This window comes from Myotis myotis, unplaced genomic scaffold (genome assembly GCF_014108235.1).
Source record: "Myotis myotis isolate mMyoMyo1 unplaced genomic scaffold, mMyoMyo1.p scaffold_m19_p_16, whole genome shotgun sequence".
Taxonomy (NCBI): Eukaryota; Metazoa; Chordata; class Mammalia; order Chiroptera; family Vespertilionidae; genus Myotis; species Myotis myotis.
Window position 1 is genome coordinate 4,430,001 of NW_023416320.1, and position 12,435 is coordinate 4,442,435.

The window sequence follows — 12,435 nt, forward strand, 5'->3', positions numbered from 1 at the left end:
AGAAGGGGGCAGAATGTAGACAAACTGTAAATCTTCAGAGACTAATTTTGGGTGGTAATTTGATTTCTCTTCTAGGTGGCATGGACCCTGCCGCCCCTCCAGTGGGTGAGTATGTTTGCTGGGGAGGGGAGGGTCCTCATTGTACTCTTCTGATGAGCAGGGCATATTAACCCTGTCTTGCCACCATGGCCCCTGGGCCTGGTCATAGTTTCTGTACGTTAGGGAGGGTAAAGGAGGGTCAGGAAGGATCAGGACAAGTCATAAAGTTGGAGGGATGGACTGGCATGAAGCAGGAAGAGGTTAAGCAAGAGGAGGGCGGCAGTAGAGGGCAGAACCCTTGGAAGTGTCTCTAAATCAAATTTAGGAGATCAGAAAGGAAGATGCTCACTTGCCATTCTTTTTCTAGAAAGAATACAGGAACACTTTTGACTAAGTGTTTCCTAAGAGGGAACTTGTAGCTTGCTGGATAGGGAAGACCCAATCTCAGAACCCAAATTGGAGGTATTCAAGCAACTCAGAAAACTTAGTTTTACTTCCAAATTTATACTTTCCTTAGCCCCATTTTAGTTTCTTCCTTCCTACCTTTCCCTCCCTCCCTCCCTCCCCTCCCTCCCTCCCTCCTCCCTCCCTCCCTCCCTCCCTTCCCTCCCTCCCTCCCTTCCCTCCCTCCCTCCCTCCCTCCCTCCCTCCCTCCCTCCCTCCCTCCCTCCCTCCCTCCTCCCTCCCTTCCCCCCTTCCTTCCTTCCTTCCTTCCTTCCTTCCTTCCTTCCTTCCTTCCTTCCTTCCTTCCTTCCTTCATTTATTTGTGGATGCACGCAACAACCACATCAGGGTCCTTGGTGCCTTTGTGCCCAAATGTTGAGTGTCAGGTAGAGCCTGCTGGGTATTTCTTCTTGGAGATTGGCGGTCCCTCACCACACAGAACTAACTTACTTTCTTCTTTCTTTCTTTCTTTCTTTCTTTTTTCTTTCTTTCTTTCTTTCTTTCTTTCTTTCTTTCCTTCTTTCTTTCTTTCTTTCTTTCTTTCTCTCTCTCTCTCTCTCTCTCTCTCTCTCTCTCTCTCTCTCTCTCTCTCTCTCTCAACACACATACACACTCTTCACTATACAGTCCTCCCTACAACATCTGTTGGAAGGTGGGTCCTGCTGTCAGTGACCTCCTGTCATTGGCATAGATGGAATGAGTATGAGCTCTCCAATCTTGTGGGGTCAGTGCTGAACTCAAACTTCAGAATGATGTTTTATAAGTGTTGACAAGTATGAACAAAATGGAGATGGACTTGAAGGCTAAGCTCACAGCAGTGTCTGCAAGTCATATCCTGTCCGTGGGACTTGTCTCCTTCAACAGTTTGGCATGAGGAGTAGGGTTCTGTGTGTGTGTGTGTGTCTGTGTGTGTGTGTGTGTGAGTGTGTGTGTTGAGAGAGAGAGAGAGAGAGAGAGAGAGAGAGAGAGAGAGAGAGAGAGAGAGAGAGAGAGAGAGTGAGTTTGGGGAGCAGAGATTAAGCTGTTGTGAGTAACCACTTCTATTCCTCTTTCCAACAGCAGGCATATGTCAACCACTGTGCTTAAGTGGACAGAGACTGTAAAGTGGGATGTGATCCCTTTATGACGCTTCTTTTTACTACTGAAACCCCACGTGTTGGCCTTTGCTGTCCTCATCTGAGCCACTATGCTCTGGTTTTCTGGGCAAATGGAAGGGATGGATGGAAAAGAGGGGAATGGGGAGTAGGGGGCAGAATGTAGACAAAGCATAAGTTTTCAAAGACTAAGTTTTGGGTGGCAATTTTATTTCTTTTCTAGGTGGCATGGGAACTCCCACACTTCGAATGGGTGAGTATATGTTTGCTGGGGTATGGAGGGTCTTCATTGTACTCACCTAATGAGCAGGGCAGATTAGCTCTCCCATTTACACCATAGCCCCAGGGCCTGGCCACAGTTTCTGTAGGTTGAGAAAGGTAAGGAAGATTTGGGAAATGTCAGGAAAGGTCCAAAAGTTGGAGGGACAGATTGGCTTGAAGCAGGAAGAGGTTAAGCAACAGAGGTGGCAGTAGAGGACTTAAGGCTAGGAAGTGTCTCTAAAGCAAACTTGGTGGATGAGAGAGGGAGATGAACAGTGGCCATTCTTTTTCTAGAAAGAATACAGGAACCCTTTTGACTAGATGTTTACTAATGGGAACCTAAACCCTGCTGGGTAGGTAAGACACAACCTCAGAACTCATATTGGAGGTGTCAAAGCAATGTAGAAAACTGAGTTTTACTTCCAATTTATGCTTTCCATAACCCCAGTTACTTTCCTTCTTTCCTTCCTTCCTTCCTTCCTTCCATCTTCCTTCCTTCCTCTCCTTTTTTCATTCATTCATTTGTTCATTCATTTATTTGAATGCATGCAACAATCAGCTCAAGGTCCTTGGTCTTTGTGCCCAAATGTTGAATCCCAGGTCGAGTCCTGCCTCATATGTCTACTTGCAGATTGGGGTTTTCCTCACCACACATAATACTTTCTCTCTCTCTCTCTCTCTCTCTCTCTCTCTCTCTCTCTCTCTCTCAAACTCACTGTTCATTATAGTGACATCACTGGAACATCTGGTGGAGGGTGGTTCTTGCTGTCAGTGACCTCCTGTCAGTGGCAGTAGATGGAATGAGTATGAACTCTCCAATCTTTTGAGATCAGTAGTTAAACTCAAGCTTCAAAATTATCTATATAAAAGCATAAGTGACTGTCTCAAGGTTCGATTGTTTGCCTGATAGCTATGATGCACAATGACCACCATGGAATAGACACTGAGACCAGAGGAGAAGGGAGCCCGAATCCTCGCAGAATTGGCCACGGATTAGGTTGCTCCTGGGGCATGGTCGGCACTGAATCTGCCTCACCTGCACACTGGACCCAGAGAGGAGGGAGGAGAGAGCCCGATTCCTTGTGGAATTGTCCATGGGTTAGGTTGCTGCTGGGGCACTGTTGGCCGCGAATCTGCTCCACTCTTACACCGGACCCATTAGGGGATGTTGGAGGCCTGGTGCATGGATTTGTGCACCAGTGGGGTCCTTCAGCCTGATATGAGCCCTCTCACAACCTGGGACCCCTTAGGGGATGTCAGAGAGCCAGTTTAGGCATGATCCCCAGGCCAGAAAGAGGGACCCTGCTGGTGCATGAATCCATGCACCAGGACTCTAGTGTTGTATAAGTGTTGACAAGTATGAACTAAATGGAGAAGGACTTCGAAGGCTAAGCACACAGCAGTGTCTGCAAGTCAGGCCCTTCCCATGGGGCTTCCCTGTTTCTACAGTTCAGGCCTAAGGGTGACTAGAAGGAACTTTTGCAAAGACTGGCCCAGTGCAGTGAGCATTGCCCTTCCATGAACTAATTCCGTCCTCCTATCACTTTATAGAGTAAACTAATATGAAGAACAGTGCAATAATTTTCCATAGCCCTTGCTCTGTGACTTCGGAGATAATCAGAATTTACTCACGTCGTCATCAACACCCACAAACTTGATTATTCCCACCTTGAACTCTCTCTCCCTGGATACTGCGTCACCATGGTTTATGGGGTCTCCTATAATGTGACTGCTTTCCCTTGCCTCCTTCCTTCATGGGCTCCTGGCCCTTGTCAACCACTTAAATCTGATCTTTAAGAGTTTCAGAACATTGAACATCTCTCTACGTGAAATGTGAAATCACCCAGGAGCCTGGCAGGGAGTAGACACATGCCATAGGAGCCTCTGGGAGAGGAAGACAAAGGGCAGGAAGGAGGCGATGTCCTTTCCATGGAAAAGGCCAATCTCCAATGTGAGGTTAGAGTGGAAAACCATCGCCCAGGTGCCTATTGAAAAGGCAGGTTCTAGCTTCCTTTTTAGAGAGCCTGGTGCAGAAGGTGTGGAGTGAGGCAAGGGACTCTGAGTTTCCACAAGTGTCCCAGGTGATTCTGATGCAAAGGGTCCCCAGGGGACCTTGATAAAAGCTGGAACATCTGGCCCGAAGGAGGAAGGGTGGGGGCTGCAGGTGTAGGGATGTGAGAGGTTCCAGCAGCGATACCCTCAACTCTGCTGACCTGGCTTTTTTCCACACAGCCTTCGAAGACATGTCAAATTACGATGAGCAAACCATTTCATTAGGTGAGTTGGGCAGGTTCTCTGCTTGGATCTCAGGCCCTGCTGAGCCCTTGACTCTCTTTGGACCCATAAACACCCTGTCAAGGCTGGGGCTCAGCCTTGACAGACCCTGAGGGAAACCTTCCCCAGCCAGGCTCCTCCACCACCTCCTCATCTCACTGCTGTGACCCACACAGGCCCCTGGCCACAGGGAGAGCCACCTGTCTTCTTTGAGTCCTGGGGTTGGAGTATGGGTGTGTGGGTTTGGGAGTGGAGACTGAGTCTTTCCAATGGAATGGGAGTAGGAATTTCACTTCTCAAATGAGCCAGTGGCTTTAGTGCCAGGAACGTGGGATGTGATCCCTACACCAGTCCCCATTTAGCACAACTGAAATCCCAGGTGATTGCCTTTGCCATCCTCACATGAGCCACTGGAGTCCGGTTCCCTTGGCAAAGGGCAGGGGTGAATGGAAAAGAAGTGGTTGGGAGGAAGGGGCAAAATAGAGACAAACCGAGATTCTTCAGAGACTAACTCTTGGATGTGGAATTTAATTTCTCCTGTAGGCAGCACAGATGCTCCATCCACCCAATAGGAGTGTTTGCTGGGGTGGGAAGGGTCCTCATTGTACTCATCTGGTGAGCAGGGCAGAGTGCCCCTGCCTTTACCACCATGGCCTCAGGGCCTGGCTATAGTTTCTGTGGGATGGGAAGGGCCAGGAAGGGTCAGGAATGTGGAGGGATGGACTGGGATGGAGCAGAAAGAGGTTAAGCAAGAAGGTGGCGGCAGTAGAGGATGGAAGCCTAGGAAGTGTCTCTCAAGCAAATTTGGGGGGTGAGAAAGGGAGATGACCACTTGCCATTCTCTTTCTAGGAAGGGTGCAGAAAGCCCTTGGGCTGGGTGTTTGCCGGGAGCCGGTCCATGCTTGCTGTTTCAAGGGACCTGGCATATATGGCATACTGTTCTTAATATGTTTGCTCACCTTCTTGGCACTATGTGTTTTAACCAAGGTCTCTGAGAAAGGTTGTTTCCCCAGGTAGGGATTTTCCCCTGAAGTTAGGGAGGGAATAAAACCTCTTAGCTAGTGCCAGGTGGGTAATTAATCACTTTAACTACGAACAATCATGCTTAAGCTACATAATCTTTACTCCCTGGAATGGAGATAAGAAACGCCCTAACCTTTGTAATAGAGATTGATAGGATTGAATCAACTGGTATAAATACAGATGTAATAAGACAGCAAGACTCAGAACTTAGAATACAGAGCTTAGAACACAGAACTTAGAATACGGAACCAAGAGAGACAGAACCTAGGCACAGAACCTACACAGAACTAGAGACAGAAGAACTTCGCTGGAGAGAACATGGCAAAAGATCCTGGACTGAACCTGACTACAGAAATGGGCAAGAGAACCTGACTAGAACCTGGTGACTGAACCTGGCTGGAGAACCTGGACAGAACCTGGCTGGAGAACCTAGCAAGAGAACATGGACACAGAACCTGGCTGGAGATCCTAAGCAGAACTTCGCTGGAGATCCAGACCAGAACTTGGCTGGAGATCCTGGCTAGAGATCCTGGCTAGGCTGCTGATCAACTGAACGCTGTCTCCGTGTCCTTCCTTCTTCGCCGACTCCGTCCACACCTTTGGGGACCCCTGGACCCGCTGGGGTTGGACCCTAGCATATGGCGCCCAAACAGGGACCCCTAGGTAAGCCCCACTCTCGGGATGGATAGGACTCCACCGTAGGAAGAGGGTGGATAGTCAACGCCGACTCCGTCCACACCTTTGGGAACCCCTGGAACAGGATTCCCCTAGGTAAGCCCCCCACATTGAGAACCCCCACATTCGGGACGGATAGGACTCCACCAGGGTACTGCAGACCCCCCTATAGAGGATAAGTAGGGTAAGAAGGTGGATAGTACAGAACTTAGATTGAGAAGATGTGCCATACTGAGTCCAAAGAAAGAAGACTCTGTATTGATCTTTAGATTAAGAAGATGTGCCATACTGAGTCTAAAGAAATAAGACTCTGTATTGATCTCTTAACTCATATGCTTGCTAGCAGAGGAATTAAGGTTACTCCCAGTCAGACAGAATGTTTTATACAAAGAAGTATGTCCATGCTTTTCTGAGGAAGGAAAGGTAAATGTAAATGCATGGGAGAAGGTAGGCCCAAGGAGCCTTATCCTTAACCCCACTGCAGCCTTTCCACCCTGGGAAAGTGCTTTTCTGAGGAAGGAAAGGTAAATGTAATGGCATGGGAGAAGGTAGGCCCAAGGAGCCTTATCCTTAACCCCACTGCAGCCTTTCCACCCCGGGAAAGTGCAGGATTGGCAAGCTCTCCCTGGGGTGATAGATCAGGACTCAGGTAATAGCGGAAAGCGCCAATCCTACTCTTAAAATGGATACAAGAGAGCATTTCGGGGTTTTCTTTTTAATGCCTGCTTTTAAAAAATAAAAAAGGGGGAATTTGCCGGGAGCCGGTCCATGCTTGCTGTTTCAAGGGACCTGGCATATATGGCATACTGTTCTTAATATGTTTGCTCACCTTCTTGGCACTATGTGTTTTAACCAAGGTCTCTGAGAAAGGTTGTTTCCCCAGGTAGGGATTTTCCCCTGAAGTTAGGGAGGGAATAAAACCTCTTAGCTAGTGCCAGGTGGGTAATTAATCACTTTAACTACGAACAATCATGCTTAAGCTACATAATCTTTACTCCCTGGAATGGAGATAAGAAACGCCCTAACCTTTGTAATAGAGATTGATAGGATTGAATCAACTGGTATAAATACAGATGTAATAAGACAGCAAGACTCAGAACTTAGAATACAGAGCTTAGAACACAGAACTTAGAATACGGAACCAAGAGAGACAGAACCTAGGCACAGAACCTACACAGAACTAGAGACAGAAGAACTTCGCTGGAGAGAACATGGCAAAAGATCCTGGACTGAACCTGACTACAGAAATGGGCAAGAGAACCTGACTAGAACCTGGTGACTGAACCTGGCTGGAGAACCTGGACAGAACCTGGCTGGAGAACCTAGCAAGAGAACATGGACACAGAACCTGGCTGGAGATCCTAAGCAGAACTTCGCTGGAGATCCAGACCAGAACTTGGCTGGAGATCCTGGCTAGAGATCCTGGCTAGGCTGCTGATCAACTGAACGCTGTCTCCGTGTCCTTCCTTCTTCGCCGACTCCGTCCACACCTTTGGGGACCCCTGGACCCGCTGGGGTTGGACCCTAGCAGGTGTTCACTAAGAGGGAACCTGAGGCTGCTGGGTAGGAAAAGGCAGAACTCAGAACCCAAATTGGAAGTTTTTAAATGACTCAGGAAACTGAGCTTTACTTCCAAATTTATACTTTGGTCATGACTACTTTTCATTCATTCATTCATTGGTTGATGCATGCAGCAAACATTTACTGAGGGCTCATTGGGCAAGAGGCATTTTCTGAGCACTGGGATAGGACAGTGAACCAAACTGAAATGCCTGCCTCCCTGGTATTTCATTCTAGTGACTTCTCATTTTCACAAGGTCACCTTGAGGCCACCTCAGGTGTTCTGGCAGAAGCAGGCAGCTCCCAACATCAACTCCTTCATTAATTCCTTATAGACCCTGAAAATACAGGCATAAATGAATGTAGTACCAAACACTTTATATCCATAAATTTATATAATGATCATGGCACCCTCATTTTGAAGTTCAATGCTGGAATCTCTGACATTTTCATCTCTGGAGACCAATCTAGAACCCACATTATTTCCGACGTGTCTCAGAAATCAGCAACTGTTCAGTTTCTTCCTCTTCCCTGTGACCCTTTCCAGGATCCTCTTCTCTTGTCCCTGCGTGTACCGCCCCCACCTCATTTCAGCAGAGACTCTCCATCTTTCTAGCCTATTGTGGCAATTCATCCCAGAGCTCAAGCATGCTATCTTCAGAGATGCTCTGGGTCAGCAGCTTGAAGGGAAGAGGAATTTTGCTCATGTTGATGGGGAAGGAATGGTATAATCTGAGAATTGTCTCTGTTTCTGGTTGGCATTAATGCCCAGGGGCAGATTTCAAGCTGCTACAAGAGGAGGTTTCCCAGAAGGTAAAAGCAGCCGAGCTCTCAAAGGACATGCAGAACATTGTGTTCTCCAACCTCCTGGCCATGCTTGGGGACCGCGAGGCTCTTCAGGACCTCATGGACAAGGTGAGGGGCCCCGCCGCTCCCTAAGCCTGATCCGACTTGTAAATGGGGATGTTTCAGAGGTACGACTGCCAAGGTGTGTGGGGAAAGGAAAATGGGGGTAATCTTAGTGGGATGAGAAGGATGTCTGAGGTTGGGGACTATGGCCTGTGCCCAATGACCAGGACCAGGGAAGGCAGCCCTCACAGACTGGGGGTGCTCCATGCTCCCTGGGGGTGCATGGAGCCATTACCCCCACTCCTTGGTTAATCACTTGTAGACGCAGAATTTACCGGTGAAGTCACTGATGTTATTATCACCATCATTAATAAGCCCTGTCTCCTATAGCTTGAACAGGAACCCTTCGGTCATTTGGATGGCCCTGGTGGCACCATCCTAACTGAACTGCAAAAGGACTCCTGCTATTCAGGGGTTGTCTCAAAGTGCCTCATTCTTTACCTGCTTGAAACCTTAATGGGTAAGAGTGATTTGGAGGAAGAATGGGGGTGGGCCCCCCAGAGCCCCGAAATGGTTACATTAGGTGTCACCTCTCCAAACCCCTTGACAAGTTATGATTGTTCACCCTCACATCACAGGCCTCTCCGAGGTCAGCAGGGCTCAGTGTATGAGCTTGCCCTGTGACAGAGCCTGAGGCCGGCAAGGCCAGCCAGGTTCATGCAGCGGATCAGTGGGCGGTGATGCCAGGTCCAGCCACAGAAGCCCACCCTGGGCCATGTTAGGGAGCTTCCTGGAGACCATCCCACGAGCACGAGCAGAAGGGGGACTTTCCAGGGCAGGGAACTTGACCTTCACGCCAGTGAGTTTTATTCCTCTGCCTCAGAGTTCGCTTCTAAAGGTCTCTGAGTTCACCGTGGGGAGAGGAACATCTGACTCTTTCCCCAAATGTCCCCCTGTCCCCAGTGCTGAGTGACATCCAACATGTCCTGCTGGCTCAGTCCATGGAGAAGAGGATCCTCCTTCCACAGAGGGACCTGGTGAGCAACCCCAGGGGCCGGCGTCCTGGGAAAGAGTGAGGGAAGCGGGATAAGAATGGTTCTGAGACAGGAGAGAAGACTGGGGTTGCTGCTGGGAGGGGAGGGGAGGTCCCGGTGTGGGTCTGGGAAATCCAGGCTGCATCTCTGTCTGGGAAACAGGCCCAGTGGGCATGAGTCTACCTGGGGAAGGTCTCTGTTTCCATGGCAACCCTGCAGAGGGCCCCTCCCCCCAGCTCTAAAATAGCCATCTGTGAATACAGGTTTGGGGAGCTCAGGGCATCTGAGTTATACCCCTGATGTACTCACACGGTTACCATTTGCAAATTGGACACTCTCTCTGTATGCATATATATGTAAGTACATATGTGTGTAGACACGTACATCACACATTGCACACGCAGGCATACGCACACAATTCCAAACCCCACTATTCTGCTGAGTGAGTGTCAGTGTCCCTATTTATCAGCTGAGGAGCCAGGGCTCAGTGATTTCCAACAACGTGTCCATGGTCCCACTGACTGCAGATAAGAACAGGTCGCGACCCCAAAGCTCCTGCCCCCACAGTCACCCTGCATGACCCCTGGCCCTTGGGACCGAAGGCTCTCTCTTCCTGACCTCAGAGGCTGGCCTGTAACATCTGATACTGTTTCTTTAAGGTGAGGAGCATCCTGGAGCCCAACTTCAACTGCTCTGAGAACACTCCCTTTACCCTCCAGCCTGAGCTCCTGGCCCCACTCCAGGGGGAGGCCTTGGCCATTACCTATGGGCTGCTGGACGAGTGTGGCCTGAAGATGGAGCTGAACAGCCCCAGGTCAACCTGGGACCCGGAAGCCAAGGAGCCCCTGTGTGCCCTCTATGGGGCCCTCTCCGTGCTGAGCCAGCTGGCTGAGGCCTGAGCCCTCCTGGGGGGCAGGCCAGGGAGTCAGTCCTGGTCCTGTCCTTTGCTGCAAACACCCCCAGGCTGTTCTCTGTATTGATGAGTCTGTATCTATTCCACAAATAAGTGATAAGTCTTTGTCTTTGATTTATTTTGCTTAGCACAAGACCTTCAAGGTTGGTCCATGTTGTCACAAACCACAGGCGACTCTGGCTGCTGAGTGGGGGGATGGGTTGGAAGGTGGGAGCCCACATGGATGTAGGGAGAGCATTGAAGGAGTTTCTCTAATTGCCCAGGCACTCAGTAGTATATTTTAAAAGATCAGTGGTATATCTGAAAAGGTAGGAGCTTGAAAAGTAGATATATTTAATTGTGGTTGAAATAGATCCCAGGAATACTTGGGGGATATATATGTAAACTCATAGGATTACATCCTGTGCTTCATCTCTTGAATGACCTAGATTGGCGCTATTTTCTAATGAATTTATAATTGACACCAGAAGGTGGCAGCATTGACACACAGAAGGAAGCTTGTTGGTGATGGCACTTTCCTTGACTTGCTTTGGGACTTCTCTCTACTCTACTCTCCCACCTCCTTCCCCCCTCCCCTTCTCCCTTCCTCCTCCTTTGCTGCCTCCTCACTGCATTGATGTGGAATAGGCTGGGAGAAATGGGGCTGGAGCAGAGGGGGTCAACACTGGCTTCTTTTTATAGCCTCTGAACCTTCCTTTTAAACACTGCATTGGTTGTATTGAATGATTCCCATAAAGAGCTCTGGGAGGTCAGAGTGAGTTATGGGGAACTTAGAGCTGTTTCCAGTGTTTCTGGAAACGCCAGCCCTTCTGCTGGGATTACTGTGGTTCTGTGGGAAACCTGTTGTCTCATGCTGAGCCCAGGCAGAAGCCCTGAAGAGCTTGAATGTCGCTCAGTAAGCAGGGTATATAGTTTCTAAATGAATTCAGCCAAGCATAGGAACTGTTCAAAATATTGCAACCTTGGTCAACCCATTGGAAAGCAGGGCTGGTGCAAATGATAGGGGGACTTATGGTCTGATAGATAGAGCACCTGCATTAATCTGGAAAATAATCATTATTTTAAATCTTAGAACACATATACTTATGTGAATAGGGGGTTAAGTTGTTCCTAAGTTTCCTTTCCAAGGCCTGTGGGAAGCAATGGAGGAGGTGACTCAGCTGTGAACCCAGCAAGCAGAACCAATAAGCATGGTGAGACCAACTGACCAGGAGTCAAAACATCATCTCATCAACATCATCTCATTACCTGATGACTAAGGACAATAGCTGACATCTGGGGAACCCCAGGGCTGCGCATAGCTGCATTCCATCCCCAGCCTCACCCCAGCCCCTGTATAACCCTGTCCCTCATTGAATACTTGTAAGCACCCTCTCTTCTTGGTTGGCTGTCCTTCTCAATAAATGTCTTCTATGATTCGACCCTGCCTTCGTTATTGGACACAGCGACAGGCAGCCCGAGCCCAACCAGGGGTTTCCCGGTAACAAAAATGTGGGGATTTGCTGTCTTCTTGGAGCACATCCTCGGGAAGAATTGCAGCTGCATAGGTCTGGGCTGGAGTCTGAGGTCACCGCTGGGCGACCTCTGCCGGATAACTCCATTCTCCCCGCTTCCTTTTCCTCCCTTCATTGGGTTGTTATTGAATCAAATAATGTCTCTAAAGAACCTACGCAGTGCCTAACACGTAGGTGATACTCAATAAGCTGTTCTCGAGTGAACTGAACCGAGACAACAGTGAGGGATGCCTTGGAAGCCTGGGTGTCCCTGCTGTGGTCCCAGGGCAGCCCCAAAACCAGGGGGTGGAGGAGTGGGTCTCTGGTCCGGGACGTTGAACTCTTCAATTTTTAGAAATTCTCAGGCAGTGGAGCATGACTAAGGATGCCCTCCCCCTGGTAGGGACTCTAGGCTAGGCACTGCTCTTGTAGCCTGCTTCACAGCCTGCAGTAGAGCACACATAAGTTTTTATTTACTTATTTTTAAACATCAGGGGGTCTTTTAATTTGAATGCAGTTAGCCCTGGGTTATCTGAGGTTGGCGTCAAATCCGCCTAGTCCTCGTTGTCACAGAAGGAACCAGACAGGGATTTGCTGCCAGGATCCACCTTCTCTCCTTTCTGAGGAGGTGGGGAGCCTCTAGGCCAGTGATGGCGAACCTTTTGAGCTCGGTGTGCCAGCATTTTGAAAAACCCTAACTTAACTCTGGTGCTGTGTCACATATAGAAATTTTTTGATATTTGCAACCATAGTAAAACAAAGACTTATATTTTTGA

The 12,435-nt window shown here is 49.0% G+C and overlaps 1 protein-coding gene across 3 annotated transcripts in view; it reads left to right on the forward strand.

The window, feature by feature from the left end:
- GSDMC (gasdermin C) overlaps positions 1–11,587 on the forward strand; it is a 36,226-nt gene extending 24,639 nt beyond the window's left edge. The window contains exons 9-16 of one of the 3 annotated variants that reach the window (XR_004972398.1): positions 76–105; positions 1,801–1,830; positions 4,071–4,115; positions 8,143–8,285; positions 8,610–8,739; positions 8,858–9,078; positions 9,183–9,256; positions 9,913–9,972. Coding sequence is in view for 2 of the 3 variants with exons in the window: in XM_036337646.1 (XP_036193539.1) it covers positions 76–105; positions 1,801–1,830; positions 4,071–4,115; positions 8,143–8,285; positions 8,610–8,739; positions 9,183–9,256; positions 9,913–10,152 (692 nt within the window). In the remaining variant the exon portion in view is untranslated. Of the gene's footprint in view, positions 1–75; positions 106–1,800; positions 1,831–4,070; positions 4,116–8,142; positions 8,286–8,609; positions 8,740–8,857; positions 9,079–9,182; positions 9,257–9,912 lie in introns of all 3 variants that reach the window. The other 2 variants (XM_036337646.1, XM_036337647.1) reach the window with 2 other exon arrangements.
- The last annotated feature ends 848 nt before the right edge of the window (positions 11,588–12,435 follow it).